At 40.1% G+C, this 20,449-nt stretch overlaps 1 protein-coding gene across 2 annotated transcripts in view; it reads right to left on the bottom strand.

Annotated features, from left to right (window-relative positions):
- Positions 1-2,274: 2,274 nt before the first annotated feature.
- The window catches only part of TMEM65 (transmembrane protein 65), a 30,395-nt gene continuing 12,220 nt past the window's right edge, over positions 2,275-20,449 (bottom strand). For both annotated transcript variants that reach the window (XM_086465172.1, XM_086465173.1), the window contains 6 exons: positions 9,950-9,994; positions 7,792-7,859; positions 6,438-6,492; positions 5,204-5,246; positions 4,087-4,192; positions 2,275-2,536 (listed from right to left, as the gene is read on the bottom strand). In XM_086465172.1, coding sequence (XP_086321298.1) covers positions 2,441-2,536; positions 4,087-4,192; positions 5,204-5,246; positions 6,438-6,492; positions 7,792-7,859; positions 9,950-9,994 — 413 coding nt within the window. In that variant the 3' untranslated portion in view covers positions 2,275-2,440. The remainder of the gene's footprint in view (positions 2,537-4,086; positions 4,193-5,203; positions 5,247-6,437; positions 6,493-7,791; positions 7,860-9,949; positions 9,995-20,449) is intronic.

Raw genomic sequence — 20,449 nt, 5'->3', positions numbered from 1 at the left:
CGCCCTCCACATTTTTGTGGCCAGATAAACAGTTTAACAAGACAACACATGATTAATTTCTTTGAAGATATTTTAGTTCATTAATTCTCGATAAAAGCATTGGTTGCAGTACAATAGTTGGACATACAGCAACAAAACATACTCAATTTACATGCACAAGCTATTTAACAATAGTACACAGTCTTTCCTATCGCCATTATAAAGCGAACACTGCTACGACAGCTGACACAGCCTTCCAATTGTTCTCAAGAGCTCCAAAAGTGATGAAAACAGTGTTCCAGTTGGTATGACATCAAAGAACAGCAGTTTGGCTTCTGCTGGAAGATTCCAATGAAGACGCCAGTATCATAATGGGAAACAGTGTTGGAATTACTGTGAAAACAGCTACAAAAAAAGCTACGCAAAATTGTTTTGATGTGTACTTCAGTTTAAAAAAAGAACACGTGGGAAATACTTACAGCTTTGCATAGAAACATACCAGAAACCAAAGTACATGCAGAGGAAGAAAAGTTAGAGTTCAAGTCAAGACAAATGTGTGGATGACTAAAAAAACCTGGTCATTGAAGTACTGCAAACCAGCAGCAATCTGTTGAGGAAAGAGCGCATAATTTTCTAGCAGGGTTGGTTTTTGTGGGTTTGGAGGTTTTTTTGTGGTTGGGGGGGGTGTTTGTTTGTTTGTCTTTCTGGTCTTTTTTTTTTTCATATAAAGCTTGCAACTTTGAAAACGCAAGCCACAACTCCTCTGCATTTTTGTTCTATGTCTGGCTGAGATTTCTGTCAGTTTTACAGTTTGGTCCAGATGCTCATGGTTTAATGTACAAAGTACAGTACGTGCTACTAGGACTACTCACTGCAAATTTTCAAAGTCTGCTTTTCAAAAAACTGATACAACACTGTCACGTTCTTTAAAGGCTGATGCCTGTTAAATGGCTTCTAGATGTGAGAACAGAGAAGTCAGACTTATGACTAAGAGATAGCAGTGAGCTCTGTAAAACACACATGCTACAATAAGACTTTTCCTATAACAAATAAAAGTCATCAGGGGACTTTTTTTTTTTCTTTTTCTTTTTTTAAACATTTCTTTCTAGGTTTCAGAAGTGCTAACTCCTTCAGCAACAGAACCTTCCAAGTGCCCTGTCTGTGCCTCTCTTTTTTAGTCTCTTTTCCAAACGTATTCAAACTGGTAAGAAACCCTCTCCTCTAATCAAGTTATCAGTTCAGCATTATGCTATTGGCAAGCCAGATCCTGAAATATTATGAATATTCAATAGTTGTAATCAATTTATTCATGACCATATAAAAAAGCAGTTAACGTGACTGCACCGTCAGACCTCTAATACACCAAGTAAGACTGCAAAAATAAAAGGCAAAAAAGGAAAAAGGCCTCAAGTCTCCTTTTTGTGTTGTTTGGGTTTTTTTACTAACTGTCTCACAGCAAAAAAAGGTAGCAAGGATTAATCTTAAATACAAAGTTATAAACTGCAAATCAGGTCCTCTAATCCAGACTGATGGTAGACTTTGTTTTAACTGTACCATCCATTACAAACTTGCAACGCCAGCACACATTCGTACCCTGAAGTGTTCCCCAGCCTCATACACCCAATCAACTATTCACACCTTATTTTAAGCAGGAGCAATAAAAGAAGTTCTTTGTGGTTTTGAAACAGTTGGTTTGAATTCTTTAATGCCACACTCAGAACTCGGGAAGATAAATTTAAGGCTATCTCAACTCAATTCTCAAAATGTTATTTACACTAGGGAAAAAAGGCATGAATATGGAAGTACAGAAGGTGTTAGAAGTCCACTAAAAATGGACTTGGTAAAGAGCCTACACTAGAAACACTTACCTTGTCAAAGCATTAAAAGGATCATCTCGGGTGACAACCCAAGGACAGTCAGAATTGTGAAAAAAGGCAGGCTAGACTGTCACAGATCACTGAAATATCTAATCTAAAGGCAGTGCAAAACGATGAGGGTGCAACCAGTCATCTTGCACAGTGAGGGACTTCACACTACTCATCACTGACGTCCTTAATAATCTGCACTGAAGGACCTGATGAACAGCAGTGAAATTTTTGTCATGCAATTACAACTGTTAAGCAACCAATATGCAACTCAGGAGTGACACTGTCATTCATTGTGGATTATTAAAGTAATAATCCATTAAAGAATAAGGTCAAAGGGGAAAGTGGTAAACACCAGTTGCCATAAATGAAAACACTTCAGAAATTTACAATTAAATAAAAAGTTAGATGATATCTTATAAAAAGAAGTACTGAACACAAAGCCACAATAAATTAGTGTTTCCATAAAATGACATGCTGAAGGTTTTGTTCCCAAGTCTATACATTTTTTACTGTCTGTTAATTCCTAAATATTGACAGCGTAATTGAATAATTGAGGTACAGTAGTTTACATTTGTATATGTCTTGTAAAAAGGTTAATTTTTTTCTTCCAGTTTTTCTTCCTCATCACCAAAGAACAACAAAGGAAACATTCCTAAAATGCAGCCAATGGTCACTCCAATAGCTTTACCCTAGAGAAAGGGGGAAAAAAAATTAAGTTTCTCACTGATCAGTTGTTACTCATTTGCTGTGCAGTACCAACACAGCCAGGCAAACAGACCATTTGTTCTACTTTTCGGTTGGGAGCCACGTTTTTCTTAGCATGCAGACTAGAAACACAATCTACGAGAGAGAGGCAGATGTGACAAGGTTAGAAACAGCGTGTGCTGTGATAAAAGACAATTCTGAATGAAGAGGAAGGAAATGACCCATGAAGAGCTGCATAGGTGTTAAGGGAGTAGACAAGTTCAAAGCATTAGTAGGATGGCCAGGAAGACAGGGAAGGAAAAGAAAACCCCACACCAAAAACCCACACATATTTTAGGTGCAATTATAACTGTATCTGCTTTTATCTGGCAACGCGAACTAGCAAAGCGAGGAACGAAGAATTCCTTGCAAACATGATGACTTTCAAAGGCACAAGGCAAAGAAAAAAAAAGACTGGAAAACATTTCACAATTGACCTAGAGGTAAAAGTCAAGAGGAGAGGGAAGATGTAATGCAATATCCGAACTACAGCCCCAGCAGTAGGTGCGCAGTGTTGATAACTTGAGACAGCAGGTAAAGGAGGAAAAACCCGTTAGCATACAGGCAAAGATGCTCAGAAGGCTTTTCACAGAGAAGTGCTGTCAATGAACTGCAGCACAACAATGGGCTTCTGCCACACTCAGCTTCCACCTGGAAGATTCTTATGTTGGCCAGACTAGAGGGCAGCCCACTCACAACATGCCAATTCTTCCCTGCTCAACGCTTTGATCTATCACTGCTAAAAGCAGACTTTTTTCCCGTTTTTTACTTTTCCTCAGCAAGTGTTATTTCTCCTCCCTTAAATCTGCAAAGATATTTTTCCCATGAAGGTTCATTGTGGCAAAATGAAAGAAATAGTTGTTTCTTTACTCTGTTTCTTACAATCTGTTTCTTTAATCAAAATAAAGGAACATTCTCATTGCTGAAGTGGGGCGCTTCAAATGTTTTAACGTTAATTAAGTAATCACTCTGAAAATGAAATCTGCAAGATGAGTGTCCTATAACTGTAAACAGGCAGTGAATATTATTCAAATACTAAAAGTTTATCCAGGGGAAAGCTAACTTCATGTCCAAGCTGATTACAGGGTATTAGAAACTAACACATACTGGCACAGATGTATGAATAACAAGCACTTGACAAAGAATGTATAGGAGTAACCTACTAAGGGGTCATAACTTTCAAATAAACTATCTTATCACAGTAGCCAGAGCTCAACCCAGGTACTTGCACAGCACACATGAAATCAGCACAGAAGCCTATCCACGTTACTAGTCACTCATGGCTTGATGCATACAAAAAAAACACCCAAGCCTGAAACAATCCAGTCTCACAACGCTTCCTGACCCAGTCTCACAACCAATCCTCCCAGGAAACATGCAAAATGTTGGCGGTCGTTAAAGTATTTAGCAGCACAAGTGATAAAACGGATTTTATGACACACTAGTTAAAACAAAAAAGCTCCATGCAGACAGAGCTTACCTACAGCATACTCACCAAGTGTGCACTGAGACGCGTTTGCCACATATCAGCTTGTTTGGGTGTCAGATCAGGGATTGACAGACCCAGCCGTGAAGCCAAAGCTTCTACATAACCTGCAAGACTGGGAGAACAAGAAAACAAGAACAAACTATTTTGGATCTGACAGTATCTCCTAGCGAGGATTCTGAAATATTGGAAGCACTGAACTTGAAATGAATAGCTTTTCCTTCAGCATACTGATAAAGCCGCCAAGAGGTAAATATAGGAAAGTGTTCAGACTTCTGATGGTCACATTTTGCAATGTAAGTTAACTAATTTTCTCAGTGATTTACTATGCAGTATTTCCAGAAAACCTTTATGCAGTAAGACACAAGTGGAGTGAATGTTACTGTATTTTTGTAGAGCTTGTAACCTTTGCTGGAAGAAAGGTTACACACACACTAGAGTTAGTGATAAGCCTTGTTATTTGCAGGAAAAAAAATTACAGGAAAAGTGGGAAAAAGAAGCATAAAACAGCTTTACTTTCAGCAATTACTCAGAAATTTCCTTTAAAAAATAGCTAGCTGCATCTGTTTATATCAGAAATAGGTATGCGTAGATCTGAAGACATTTCAGATCTATAACTGCTTTATTTGTGAAAGAAATGTCTTCAGATTTAGGCACAACAATCTGAGGAGGTATATTAGGTATATTCTATCACAGCAGTTTATTGTATCACAAAAAAATGTGTATTTCCATTTTGTATTTTAACGAATGCACTTTTAGTAGAAAAAGTTCTAACACTTTCTTAAAAGCAAGCATTACCTACAGACTACATTGAACCAGGTTAAATGCCATTCCAAATTTTATCACTTAAAATACCGAATACTGTAATAGCAGGAGAGTTATTCTGTTTCAGAACCATGGCACTGCAGTTTTAACTTTGACAAGAACCATTTAATACTCCCAACTTTTTCTTAGCAAGGACAGAATACATTTTTACAGTCATGTAGTTTACTGAAGCTAAATTCAAGAGCTAAGAGAAAAAAAAAGCCATTTCAGCAGTTTACATGTTTTAGTTCAGTAGCACCAATAATGTCTGCAAGAGGGGGGAAAAAAAATACGTATATTCTTAATACAAGTTCAGACATACCCCAGTCCAGCTAAATCTGAAACAAGGTTTCCCAAAGCTGCAGCTGGAGGAAGAAAGAAGAGAAGGGGAGAAGGCAAACTATAATTCGAATTACAAACAAAACCAACCAGCTCCCCATCCACCTCCCCACTGACCCTCACTCTTCTCAGTATATATAGCAGAAAAGACTAGAACTAAGTTTTTTATTTTCAAGCTTTTCTTCTGACCTTATTACAGTTTGTAGTAACAGCAGACTAACAATAACAGAAAAAGTTTTCTCAACTTATATGAAGAAAACCTGACAAATACAAAAAGACAACACTGAAACCCGGAAATCCATGTAACAGCTTTTCAGATCAGAGCTAAAAACGGCCATGTGTGGTTGCCAGTCTCATGCAGGTAACACTGGACACCAAAGCAAGGCCTTCCAGTGCCTGAAGAGGCACATGAGCACGGGAAATAAAAGGAGCTGTTACTCACATATGCAGCTTTAGTAAGCATTTTGACATACCCCTGAACTGTGTCAGTTTAGGAATACCCTACATATGACAATAAATTCACACACTGAACTGCAGAGCAGATCTTACTGGGGTAGGCTTGCTTGCGACTGTCTTGCATTGCAACAGAGGGCTGCAAATTTCCAAGCGATTAACTTGTTCTGCTGTATACGTTTTCACTGAAGCTATCTGTGTGCTTTCAAGCAATGCTGCACCTGCAGCTGGGGGATCCATGAGCAGTTTTTTTCCCTCTGACATTGCAGAGGCACTGAACCTGTCGAGCAGAGCTTATCAGTTCTGGCCCAGCGCAGGAGCAGGGTGGCTGCTTGGCCTTCCCGTGGTATCGCACAGAGGCAGAGCTGCCACCAAGAACACCGCCCAACACAGTAAAAGGACACCAACACTGATCTTCACTTAGCACTGCAAACAAACAGCAACTTACAAATACATATATAGACATACATAAAGAGCAGACCCTAGGGAATTGAGTTCCATTACAGAAATGCAAAGACACTTTAAGTGACCCAGGATTTGAACTTTTAGATTAAACCAACAACAAGCATTTCAAAAGCTACTGGAACTGAAAATCCATTTCGGCAAATGGAATACGTCCTTGCTTCAACCATAAGTTGTTTCTTTATTAGGAAATGCAGCTGCAAGACCAAGGAAGAGCCATTTCCAGCCCTGTGGCCCACTTTCAGCCTAAAATACAGGCATGTGCCATATTAGTCTACACATACTGCGTTTTTATTACTTGCCTGCCATAGTTGAAATTCCTAGGACAACTCCAATTGACAACTCTATCTGGGTTCCCTGAAAAATAAGAGTTCTCATTATTTGAGGGATTTGGAGTTAAAATAGATTATATTGATTCAACTGGCAAAAGTATTGCTTACTGCTTGCTTATGTTAAGATCGGAAGGATAAATGGACATTACTTCTACTGGATCTGCACAGCTTCTACCCCTCCTAGCACACACATTTCCTCCTAGGGCAAGAGCCTACTTCTGATAGTCTTTTAATATTTTATATTGTTCATAATGGCCACCTAATGGACAAAACTGTAATCCTTACCTCTGCACACCATTTTCCCCACTGTAATTCTTAGCTGAATGCAAACTTCTACAAATACTGAGCAAACAAATACAACACAGTACCGTAGCTCCTTACTTTTCCAGTGGAAGACAAAATCACAGCAAACTGCACAATAAAACAGCAGTACGTGGTCCAAAGATGAGAGACAATGTGCATGAATTAAAACAAGACATGTTCCGGTCGGATATAAGAAAGTGTTTTCGACTGTGAGGACAGTCGACCATTGGAACAGGCTGCCCAGACAGGCTGTGCAGTCTCTGCCCTTGGACCTTCTCAAGACCCAGAGCATAAAAACATCAACAACTTCACCTGACCTTACAGCTGACCCCGCACTGAGCAGGAGGCTGGACTAGAGACCCCGAGAAGGTCCTGAGGAGGAGCAAGGCTAGAGACCTAGTGGGTCCTGCAGCCCCCTCCCACCTGAATTACCCCATGATTAAGACCATGCTGTCAATGACAATTCTATACAAGGAACAGCATCTTTGACATTTATCCATCTTGCTTTTCCACTAGCGCATTTCGTCTTCCAAATGAACAGGAAGATCTCAACAACGTTACTCAGAAATGCCAGGCTACATCAGCACAAATCAGCACCAGCACTAACATTGCCTGCATCACTCGGAACAAAGCAACACACCAGTAAAAGCCCCAAAGACCTATTCATCAACAAGTTATAATCACATTATCATTAGCTGGTACAAAAAAAAAAAGTATTGACTACATGATCATAAACGTGTCTTGCAGCACAAATTAGAAGAGGGAAAAAAAAAAAGCAAGCTTCTTCTCAAGTCAGTAACATCAGTTACAACACTGCCCTTCAGAAGGAACACCACTCATTTGCATTCTGCAAAGGCCAAATAGAGCACGGACATTTTCTTTAAAAAAGAAAAATTAAAATAGAAATTAGTTGGCTGATAGAGAGGGAACAGAGTCTTCCTGAAGCTCTCATTTACTCATTTAGTATTTTTAACAATATGAATCTTACTGACTCGATCAGGAAATTAAATAATTAACTTACCGCAGCAATCATAATTGCGTTATCCAAAAATCCAAACCCTACAAAAGGTAATGCATTGTGGAAGAACACTAAAAGAAATAAGTAACAAAGAGAAAATAAACATTTATAAGAGAGTTCACTAGTTCACATGAACTACTGAAATGTCAGGCTAGTATTACCCTTAAGAGAAACAAAGACAACACACACAAAATCCCCTTCCTACTACTTCTATTAGTGGCCTTTTTATTTCTGGCAGGTTTGATAAAACACTTTGCTACACAGAAGTGTAGCAAGAACCAATCAAAACAACTTACTCTGCAAACACTTGTACAGTTTTGGATGGAAGCCACTTATGCCTACTAATGCATAAGAGAAATATAACCACACAAACTTTGGTACTACTTCCAGTTCTTCCAACCGATGTTGCAGTACCACTGAACACTCCCTGCATTCTTCTCTTACTTGAAATAAAGCCCCTTTCTCTGCAAGTCCCTCTCTGTTCCTGTGCAAGAGCTCCACCTTCTTTAAAAATCGAATTTATAGGAATGTTTAAGAGTACCACCTGGAGCTAGGCTTATCCTTATCAAAGCTCCTTCAGCTAAATCTGCAAACGCTAAGGTGGCTTTCACTACTGTGTCGTACAGTGTTAATTATCTCACTATTCCAACCCAAACTTCCGTATCTTGATGTTGTTTGGGCGCTACGGTACAGCAAGTTAGACTTGAAGCTGTTCCTCAATACATTGTTTAAGAAATCAAGTTCCACCTTTTGCTTCACGCACTTTTTCTTTTCACTCCTGAAACTCCAAGTAAACCCTATCTGAAAATATTTTCTGTTGCAGGAACTTGGAACATGCCGGTCTGAATCATTTCTAACAACAAGCACAGTGCTACTGTATCGTTCCTTTTTGTCCCGCTTCATTTTCTCTCTCAAGTTTTAGCTTGTAAGCTTCCAGTGGGGATGGGATTCGATTTGCACAGCATTACCTCCAGCTGAGTTTCAAGGTGCTAGCTTCGCCAGACTAAACACCGCATGGAAGACAGGCTACGTGACTAAAAATACAGCTTAGAAAGTTAGAGAACTTTTCATTTAAAATGCATCAACTATTTAAGGTTTTTTCCCCACTTCAGATGGGACCAATAATTCCAATATTTTACAAACTTAGAGATGCAAACATATGAAGAGGGAAGAAAGAAGAGTGCATGAACCTCAGCCATGTGAAAGGAAACTGATATGAGCCCTTTTTGTCCCTTTTGGGTTTACCTCTCACAGACAGTATGAGTCCATAATCATACAAAAAACAAAGCCACATTCAAGAGATCTTTCACAGTCAGGTACTAGAACACATTTGGACTTCCGTAACTACTTTGTAAGAACAGACATATCTTAAAATGCACAGGTAAAAGACTAAAGCACAGAACATAGAAATTTTCCAAATATTTTTTTTTTAAACCACTGCAGGACAAAACCTTCAAAAACATAAATAAAAAAAGCACACAGAGATACCTAGTATTTTCAAAAATGTGTCCACCAAATGCTGAAGCTACAAAGGGAGCTCAAGTTCTTACCAAAGCTGACAAAACTTTGGAATCCATGGAGTAAACAGAACCCCAGGGGACAAGCAAAAAAAACCCAAAGAAAATTAAGTGTAGATACCTAAGAGTAGGAAAATGTTCCAACTAAAAATGTTTGCTCACTGACAAGAGTTTAAAAACACAAAAATACACTGATTTGGAAACTAAATCAGAATTTGAATGACCATGGTATTATAAATAAAGCCAAATCTATTTCAAATTTCTCTGCAATTTTATTCCATTTCTCAGTCCATTTAAATATATGTGACAAGAAGCAAATCAATAGTTTTAAGCTTAAACACAAAAATCCCACAAAGTACTGCAGCATCAACACTGCTCGGCTTACAAAACCAGTGTTTGCTGCTGGCTTTGAGCAGCACAGTCTCGTTTGGGCATTCTGTCCTACTTTCACTAAATGGTGCACATTCTCCAGCTGAGGTGTTACGAAACAAAGAAGGCAGCATGACTGTTGGTGCTTGCTTTGGTTTTCTGTTACTCCATACGACAGGGATGAGGACAGACCAACACTTGCAGGAGAAAGACGAAGCAATTCAAAGACAGACTGCAAAATACTGAACCACATTCAACAAACATTCTTCTTTTACCATGTCTCAGTTGTCCTGGAGATGGTGGTGCAACCTCCAACTTCTCTAGAGAAGTCAAAATGAAATGAGAAAGTTAGCTAGTTCATCACAGATTCAGTTTATTATATTATAAAGTGTTTACCAAATTATTAGCAGGCAAAGAAGCACTTCTGTTATTTAATAGCTTTACAATTTTAAGAAAAATGCTTCACATCTACATTTTTATTATTTTAGCAAAGATGACATTCTATTAAAAGCCACACAGTCTTAGAATATTACAAGATTAAACTAGCATAGTGATTATGCAAAGTAACAGCATACATTAGAAGCAGCCCAACATCCATTTTTATTACTGAAAATTAGAAAAACACACTAAAATTAGAAAAACCAGGACATCTAAAGAGAATTGTATTTTACTACTTGTTTTTAGAGGTCCATCAGACAACCTTCTTCCCTCCAGAGACAGTCTGCCAAGAACCCCGTAACATTTCTGTTCTGACAGAAAGTGTCTTTTAATAACTAGTGTGAGAATAAAAGAAAAATACTACGATGACATTAGAGACCACTGATTTCAGTAACAGGCGATCTAGTTTGGTCATTTGGTGATGTTTCAGGCATCCTGGCCTCAAATCATTGAGATCTTGGAAGGACCAGGATGTCACTCCTGAACCTGACAGAGTACTCTATAGGAAGTTACTGCGCTCTATTAGAGGTGATGCACAGAATGTAGCGGTAAGGGCTACTCATTTCACAGGGACGAGTGGAAAAAAAACAAGCTACTTTTTTTTTGTCTTTTGATGAGCTGGTTTTGTTTTGTTTTTTAATGTGGATATTGAGCACAAGACCCCTTTTAAAGCGAGAAGTAGTGGCCCCAATACCTTCCAGTATTACAAACCCTGAGCTTTTGACAAGTCGTTTCCATACTTTTGATTAGGTAACTTCTATAGCCAAACGTAAAACACAGTAAAACATGACAGGCGCCTACAACACTACCTCAGCTATTCAGATTTTACTTGGGGCAGCCAAGTACATGAAAAGACAACACTGCAAACACAGGCTGTGAATCATTTCAGCACATATCTGAGCTGTGCAGGCTAGAGTGAGTATCCCTGCATCCAAGTCACTCCTATATTCAAAGCTATTGTAAAGGAGAAACTAAAATAGTCACGTAAATTAACTTTGGGAAAAAAAAATTCTTAGACCATAACCAGTATTCAGCCAACCACAACAGTGACTTCTAAAATAATTTCCTTAATTTAAGGTCTTAAACTGTAACAACTTCCAAGCTTTCACAGTTATTGAAGAGCTGCTTCTTCCCTCTGCCCTACAGACAAACTACCTAAGCTCTACAAACACTAGCTGCACTCATCATGTGAGTGAGAGAAGTACAGCCCAAATACTACAGAAATAGATACTATTTTTCCCCTAGAAAATGCCAAGGAATTCACAGATTCAAACCTCAAGCTGGAGGAGGAACAAAAGAACATCCCACGGTAAACAGAGGAAAGCCCTGCAAGAGCAAATCTTCCAAAGCTGCAGCTATCACTGGTGCCCAACAGCCAGAAAAACTCAGACCAAAACTTTCAGCTTGTGTTCAGGAAGGACAGGACCAGGGATGGGACCCATTTTCCCCAATACAAGCTTCTGCACTTTTTGCATATGGCCTTCCTCCATCCTCACAGGTTAAGCAAAGCTTTTATAGAGAAGCACAGAAAAAGAGAGCTGTCTATATACACCAGTACTGCCCTTTCAGCAGCTTCTCTCGGCAAATTCCTGCAACACGGGGAAAATCAGAGCCACCTTGAACCAAAGAGATTAACTGAGGCCACTGTTCCCAAAAGCTCTAGATGCCCTGGGGGTGGCCAGGCATGTCAAGTCAGCACCGTAACATTCCTGTTGAAGCTTTCCTAACCTCCTCTTGCTCCATCCTGCTGGATGCCAGGGAGAGAAGGAAAACCCAAAATCACGAACTCAAGCACAGGAGTCACTGAGAGCATGATGCCCTCCAGGGCAGGAGTCACAGAGCACGCTGCCCTCCAGGGCTTTCTGCTCCGAGGGGAAGCTATTACACCGACCAGGGTGGTTCCTTGGCTGCACGTGACACTGCCACTGAAACCATCCCTGCTGTAGTACCATCTATTCTTCAAATCTAGTTCTCCCTATCCAAGGATTTCATGATAAAAAAAAGCTGTAACAGTGTAAACAAACTTCCAGGACACACTCACTAGACCTCTGAGGAAGACATCTTTTCATAGTTTGCCCTGATTATAACAACCAGTCAGTTCAGAACTCCTGAGTAAAGTATTTTGGGTACCAACACGGACAACAGAAGACTATTCAGTTTCTCACAAAATACTACAAAGCTCTAGAACATAACTCTCGTAGATTTAACTACAACTGATTTTTGAGTTTGATAGCACATGGCAGTCTACATAATTATACTCTACTCAGTGTAGCTAGAAGGCCATTAAAAAAAGCTGAAAACCAGTGCATAATTGATTTTACAAGCTTATTACCAAAAGGAGGAATTGAGGGCAAGCATTTGGTAGGAGGGGAAAAAAAAAAAAAAAAAAAATCTTTGAATAACAGGAGTTTCAAGTCACATTAACTAAAAAGGACATAAACCACCTCCTTCAGAACAGAAGTCAAGGACTATCCTGGGATGGTTTTAAAAGGAGGGAGACTGGGGGACGCTGCTTTGGGGCTAGAGAAAAGATGAGTTAGTGCAAGGTAAACATCAAGGGCTCAAATATAAGCAAAAGTTACTTCATCACTGACATAACGTGTTTCAGTAGCATGGGATTCCTGCTAAACACCCCTTTTTGTGAAGTAGGGCACCTAAGGTGCTTCAACACCACTAGGGCAGTCAAACATTAAAAGAGAGGTCACCAAGGACAGCATGGTAGCACCATGCTCTGGAGACCAGACCCCTCTCATCCAGCCACAGGGAACTTGTGTAGTAACAGTGTCTTCCTGCCGCATCCTAAATAACTTTCTTTCATAAAAAAAAAAGAGTCTTGCTAAACTCATCTGGAAGCGTTCCTGACACACAGCTTCCCTCATTGAGGTAAGAATTAATCTGGGGAAAAAAAAAATCTGGGATCACATGTATTCATGAGACAGGGGCAGGAAAAGCCTGACAGAAGCTGCTCACCAAAGCAGTGCAGGCCAACCCTGCTCATGCTCTGGAGAGGGAAGCTCCAATCCTGACGCTCTCTGTCTTAGCCAAGACACACACATCTTTAGCCTGCAGAGGGCATCTAGTCCCACCCTCCTCAAAGGAGGTTGCTCAGGACCTTGTCACACAGCACCTGCAGGACCAGGCCCAAGGAAAAAGCTGTCCCCCATGGAGCCCCAAAAGAAGCCTTTAAGCACAAAGAGGACATCACTGGCGGCTGAAGTACACTCCACCACTGTGAGGTGCAGAGCACTGCCTGCTACAGGGAAGGGGGCTGGACCAGCTCAGCTCTGCTTGCAGAGGCCAAGGCTTAGTTTAAAGCTGGGACACTGGAAGGGAAAAAAAAAGAATTAAAGCAAAAAATTAAATAACCACTGTGGCATGAAAGCAAGTAATCTTTTTTTTTTTTTTAAAGAGGTGGTATTGGAAGTGGTTCTGTAAAGCATAACATACTTTCACACTCTGCAAGATATGAAGGCACCAGGGGAACACATCTCTTGGAGAGCAAAAAAATTCTTTAAAAGCAATTTTAGAACTCTAGATAGCAAAATGCATTTCAGATTAGGGTATTTATTCACAGGAAGCTGTTCTGACTACTTGAATTTTCAAGGCTCAGCAAAAAACAAGAAAAAAAATCTTCAGAGCGTACAGCAAAGGAAACATGCCCTCTGCTTGTTTTACTGTACGGAAACCAAAAATCCAAATTGCAAAACCACCTTTCAAGAACTGATTCAATCAGAATCCACAGTCCAGGGTTTAAGTGTCTGGGGAAAAAACCTGAAGTACTCCAGTATTGCATTCCATGATGGCCATTCACCAGCTTGTCCTGTGCCATAGTGCTGAATAAGACACCAGAATTCATCTAATCGCAGAAGGAATAAAATTAAATGGTAGAGTAAGGAATACTGCTATTTCCTCACTGACATTCATTACCATAAATGAAGTTATAAACCAAAGGTCAAGTGCAACACAGGTCATGAGCCCTGAAATAGCAAAGTCTGGGGAGCAGAAAAAAAAAATTAACTGCCCCTTAAATCTGTTCTTGATCTTTTCTGAATTTACAGTACCACTTTTTTTGCTAACTAAACTTTTTTTTAAAAACAGATAGAACTGAGGGAACAATATAAAACTGTCAACATAAATAATACCATTATCCACAACTTGGCCCAAATCCAGCAAGTTGAATTAACTCTGCCAATTGTAGCAAATTTAAACCAAGACAGTACTTGCAATTTAGTTTTAAGATTATTATCCTTAGCTGACAAAACCCCCAACTGACTAACAGGTAACGGGGGTGCATTTATTCAGCTGGGAAAAAGAACACCAAAAGACAGAAAGTTGTCATTGCTTTTTGAATTACCAATATTTTTAAGAACTGGCATACAAGGGAACTTGCAAGTCTACAGGCATACGTTATTATGTTTTACTCAGATTGCAGCTAAGACTGCTGTAAAATTTTATAGATAAATCTGTTACTGTGACCCAGGGGCAGGAAACACATAACAGTAATAATGGGTACTATGGCCAGGGCTACCATAGGAAGATAAATGCTACAGCTGAGTATTGTTACATCTAAGACAAGAATATGAGCAGTGTGTGATGGATTTTTAAGTAGTGACCAAATTGTTAAGATTAATGATTTAACAATGAATATCAAGAAGGCAAGGGGAAGAATACAAAAAATATTAATAATCTAGATCCATTATAACCTCATTGTAGGCTCTGAAGATTAGTGTCTCATCTGGAAGTTAGGAAGGGTTTTGTCTCAAATGCCTCAATCTGTTTCCTCCAAAAAGCCTGTCCAGCAAATCATTCAGATACACATCATGGAGACAGCAAGGGCTCCACTTGCACCAAACAAGAAATCAAAGCAATTGTTGTGTCTGTTAAGAAGAGGTACTCCTTTACACGTGCATTTATAAGAGGGTCTTTATCCTCAAAATTCTGGATTGAAGCCTAGAAGAGAGATGTGTGTTATTGCTCTGTTCAGTATCTAGAGGTAGATCCAGTAAATTCTGACTATGATGTAAAAGTTCATTCATGGAACAAACTCGTAAGGTACACCCCCATCACCCTTTGTTCCTTCTCTATTTTTCTCAAGGTTTTAATGAAAATTGCAACCCCCCCAGTACATACAGCAAAACACCAACTTGAAAAACTGTGTCCACTGATCTTCAACTGGGTTCCCTTAATATTCCAGATAGGAAAAAAGAATCCATGAGTTGAGAGCAAAGAAAAGATTTTGCATCATTTGTTATAACTCACAAATGGTTTCCTGTTACTACAGCAATTAAAGCATGAAAGGATGCTGACTTGTGCAGTACTAAATATAAACTTGGCTGTTAGCCCGTTCGGTCACATGCAGACAAGAAGGGAAAGCTGAGCGAAGCACTAGTAAGAGATGAATAGGCAGAGGACATGATAGAATAATTTCTTGACTACCCCTGAAAAGATAACTATGTCCAAACAAATACTCTGCATAAATACAAACAGGACACTATAAGCATTAAAGATTTTTAATACTCTGTAACACTGTAGAAAATTACACAGTAATTATGCTCCTTCTCCCTCCCTGAAACACCTTGAAGTAGCAGAAGAGATTATCACCTTTATTGCCATATCTGCTGCACAAGTGCTGGACAAGCTTTGCAGGTGTGCAGTTTGCTCCCTGGCATCAGCCAACCAATTCCCTTCAGGACAAACGCCAGGCGTGGTTTCAGGCATAGTTCATTCTCAGGATCCTGTCCTAGCAGGTGCATAGCCCGGACATACGGGCCCCAGGACAAATCCAGGGCTAAGTGCCACATACAATGGATGCAGCAAGCCTGCTTCGAAGGAAAAGAAACCAGTCTATGACTGGGAATATAGCTGCTCTGCCCCACCTCTCCTAACGGCCAGTAGTTACTCTGTAGAATGGATGCATTTAGCAACAGAAATATAGATTATTTTTCACCAGATGAGGATAGTCTAGGTTTAAATATCATAGAATTTAATTTTAACTTTATCTGCAGTGCTTACTGGATGTTCATCATCAAATATTGTGAATATACAATACACTTACCCTATTATCCCTTCCAAAAATGTGATAGCATCCTTTAAAAGATGTTTAACAAAATACAGAGACCTAAGGTGGAAAACCTGACTGGAAATCTACGAGAAAGCATAAAATGCAAACAGTCATCAAGAGACTCGAATCACTGCCTTCCTCATTAAGAGGGGTTTTTTCCTTGATCTAATCAGTGCCTTACAATCAAAGGCTGACCTTTAAGTTTTCCACTCAATCAGGTTCATGCCAAAATAGGATTTGCAGAGGTTTGCTTAACAAGGTCTCAACCTGCAGCTGAAAAAAATTAAAAATAAGATGCTTGCCTCAAGATTCAATGGGGTTCATCAGCTAAAACAATGACAATGCAGAAAGGGCTTGCAGCTTGTAACAGAGGTGCAGCGTAAGGGCAGAAACAGAGTTTGAGCTGTCTCCTCCAGAAATGAAAAATGTCAGAAAACCAGATGAAGTGTTTGTATAAAAATGCCAGAAACATGGTAACATTGATAGGAGAGCGAACAGGAAGAATAACATGGTATTCTGATCCGTGCATTCCAGAAGCGAATGGTTATGCATTAGCTAACCAAAAAAAAAAAAAAAAAAAAAAGGGAAGGTACTTGAGTGCTGCCAAGAACTAAACTGCCTGTAGCAATTCTCTGACTGGAGTGAGTCATCTACACAGTCAAAATACTCTGCCTCAAAAAATCAAATACCTGTCATCCCAAATGGAGGTTGGCTTGTCTTCCCCTTCTCTCCATTTCAACACCCCAGGACCACAATGAGTTCCTGGGAGTCAGAGGAGGGACAGCTCCCAAAGGCATAGCAAACTCTTCTATCTTCGGATGAATGCATCTTCCCTGGGGATTATTAACACCCTCTCCACTAGCCACGGGAAAAGACTATACAAGTATTTCAGACTAACATTAGAGTGGAATCAATCTCACCCAAATATACTCGTCTAACTGTGTTTCAGTAAAATGCCGTATTGGCACTTCTGTCAGCAGTGATTTTTCTTGGGCTTCTCTGGTTCCAGGTAAGTATCTATCAATCATTTCACCAGTTTGCTGCTGAGCAGTGCAACAGCTCGGCAACAGTGTTGAACGTGAAACAAGTTAAGACCACAGTATCTATTTATCATCAGGATGAGAGATTAGCTTTTTGGCTGTCCTCTGTAGCAGGTTCATGTAAGCGGATAAGCAAAGCAATTCTGTGGGACACCACAAAAGGTTTGTTAACAAGAATTATCAGAGCTCTGTGCACAACCAAAGAAATCTGATTTAGCAGAGGGTTTTCATTGCCTTTAAATAGAGCAGTGTTAGGCATCACTGATGCCTGCACATGAGTGCTCATGAAGTATCTAGAGAGTTATATATACAATCGTAATATCCTTTATTTAATGATGTTCCCCACAGGCCCTGTTCTTAAAAAGAAATCTGAGAAGACTGGTGACAGACGAGTTTGTTTATTCCCACCTCTCCTCTCCCTTATGCCCTTCCCCCACCTGCCCAAACCCACACTTATTTCCCCAGGAAAGAATGGAGGGAGAAAAAAGGTAAATTCACGAAGAACACGGGACAGTGCTGCCTTTTTAGCCCAGGCACGTGAACCTGAGCTTGCAGCAGGCAGCACATCCCCTTTGAGGATGAAGCTGACTGACGACAGCCTGTGCAGCAGCACCCAGGGGAATCTGTCTGCTCCCTCCTCCACTGCCCTAGTATGAAATAGAGCGTATTAATAACATGGGGGGCTTATGCCTCGTAGCAGATGTAGTGGACCAGGTCCACGCTATACTCACTGGCTCTTTTCAACACACTTGCTGTTTATACTGTAATTCCCAGGCATAGAATGTGAGATTTTGCCTCTTGCAGTACCCAAATGTCTTTAAAAGAGAAAAAAAAAAAAAAAGTGACTTGGCTAACATCAAGAGAGATGCCTACTGTAAGAGCAAATCCAAGTCTGGCAACAGCAGTGCTTCCCACAGTCCCTGGTACCAGCAGCACCAGCACCTGCGCTCAGTCAGTCAGCAACAACCCTTCCAACAGCCAACACCACACACAGGCAGTTTCAGTACTGCAGTAACTCCAGGGGGGCACCTGGTAAATTTGATGTGTTCAGTGGGATTTTTCTTTAAGAGAACTCTACTATGATCTTTACAGAAAGCTAAAGACAAGCTGCCATTAAACCACATACTACTAAGTACTAGCCTTTTCTTAAGCAGAAAGTTTCATTCCCTGCCTTAGGACGACCCTCGAAGCAAGTAAGATCGCAGAAAGAAGCTTCTCTCTGAAATAATTTTAACTTCATGTAGAGTTTATTCCTTTTCATCTGTCTCAGAATTAAGATAGCTACTCAGAAAGAGAGAGACAGAGAGGACAGGGAAACTGAATTATGTTCAAACATTTTGTTACAGACTCAGATTAAGCGTAATTACACTCCTCCTAATTTTTCACTGCAGTGGGGCAATAAAGACAAAAGTATGAGCTCCCCTGAAGCCCTTTAGAAACTATTCATACCTGTCAGCAAAAGGAACACTGTAATAACCACTGACAATTTAGGTTGCAGCCATAAATGACACTCAGATAATTTGGACCTCTCTATATAAATGCCTAATGAATACAGAATGCAGTAGCAATGAAGCTACTCTTAACTCTTAACCTACTGCTAGAGGTAGTACAGTAGGTTCATAACTTGGGTACCTTCCCCACTTAACTTCGCAAAGGCTCTGGCTGCATTTGTCAAACTAGTCAGACTTCAACATCTGACTCCACACAGTCAGAGCCAAGCCGCAATGTCAGCTATCTTTGGCAAATGGCTGAAGGAATTAATGTTACATGATATAATGTAAAAACAGGTAAAATATACTTTACATGGAACTCTACCTCAAAATGTCTCCTTTTGGCTTTTATGTTATAAGAATATGGAGGACCTGTTGGGTTCTTATGCAGCTGCATTGTTTATTTATTTTGCACATGAATTTTAAGTTCTACTAAAGAAATTCACTCTACTTATGAAAATGATCTGAAATTAATAAGTTTGTTGATTTTATAAATAAAGTCATATAAGTAAGGAGCAGAGGACAACAAAGACTACTGTGCTCTACTCTTCCTGTAAGTGAACAGCTCTCAATTTTAACTCTTTTAACCAATTGCCTTTATTCTGAAGAAAAAAAAAAAAAAAAAGGAAAATTCTTCTCCTAGTCAGTATTTCTGCAGCCTTTGATAAGGACAAGCCTTCTCTCAGGAGGATTAACTACCTCAGTTGCAAGTGCATCTCTGCAGCTCACAAATGCAGAGGTAATGCAAGCTTCAGCCCACATCACACCACTGTAAGTCACAGGTCTGCACACACTCTCCCTAAAGCCACTTCAGGACCTCTGCTCTGTGAAGCACTACACATCTTGTCCGTTTATTTAATCCTAGGAAGATTAAGCAACATTGGGAAACTACCCAATGCCAGTTTACGAAAGACAGGGTTCCGCCACAATCTTTCTTTTTCAACTTCGCACATTTTCCCTTTTCCATTGCTAGTTTTTTTTTACCTGTTCTTTTGTCACAATTTCACTGTGAGTGCACAGCAGGCTCCTGCGAGTGCTGAAATTCCACCCTCCACCTCCAGTTCTGCTAATCAGCTTGAGAAGTAGTAAGTTATGACCACAACCCCAAAGCTGAATCCAAGGTCTTCTCCACACATAAGCTTGTTTTGTTTTCTACGTGGGAGGAAACATGGAAATCTAATCCATTTAACACTTTTCCCCTTGGCAGTTGAAAGTATACTGGGCACTCGTATACTGCCTGCATCAGTGACATATCTGTAATGCCAGTATTTACTGGAGGCCTCAATGAAATCTGCGCTCCTACAATTTTTTTCATGCTGTGCGATGGAGGCTGATCTCAGTGTGCCTGCAGTGTCCTTCACTCCCTCATTCTCGTCTGCTTCTCCAAAGCCTGGGCAATGTTTACACAGCCTCTTCTCCAGCAGTGAGGAAGGGGATGGATTCAGGCTGACACCACCTTTTGCAGTGCTGAAGCAAGTGCTGTGTGATACGGGGGGGGGGGGGGGGGGGGCAGCCACTGATCCCAAGAGGAATAATCCTGGATAGACAGCCAGAGGAAAGGAGAAGAGAGGTAGCTCCCTACCTAGCCACAAGACAAATCTGGAGGTCAAAAATGCTCCTAAATGTAATTACAAGTACTTGACAATACTAAAAAAGTAACCTGGGAGACCAAAACAGTATTGCTCACTAGTGCACATCACTCTGTGTGCTGTTAGTGACAGAGGGATCCCAGAACAAACTCCTGCC

This window comes from Leptosomus discolor, chromosome 5, assembly GCF_034619465.1.
Source record: "Leptosomus discolor isolate bLepDis1 chromosome 5, bLepDis1.hap2, whole genome shotgun sequence".
Lineage (NCBI taxonomy): Eukaryota > Metazoa > Chordata > Aves > Leptosomiformes > Leptosomidae > Leptosomus > Leptosomus discolor.
Note: the sequence above shows the minus strand (reverse complement) of the source record. Positions and strands in the feature narration are given on the sequence as shown.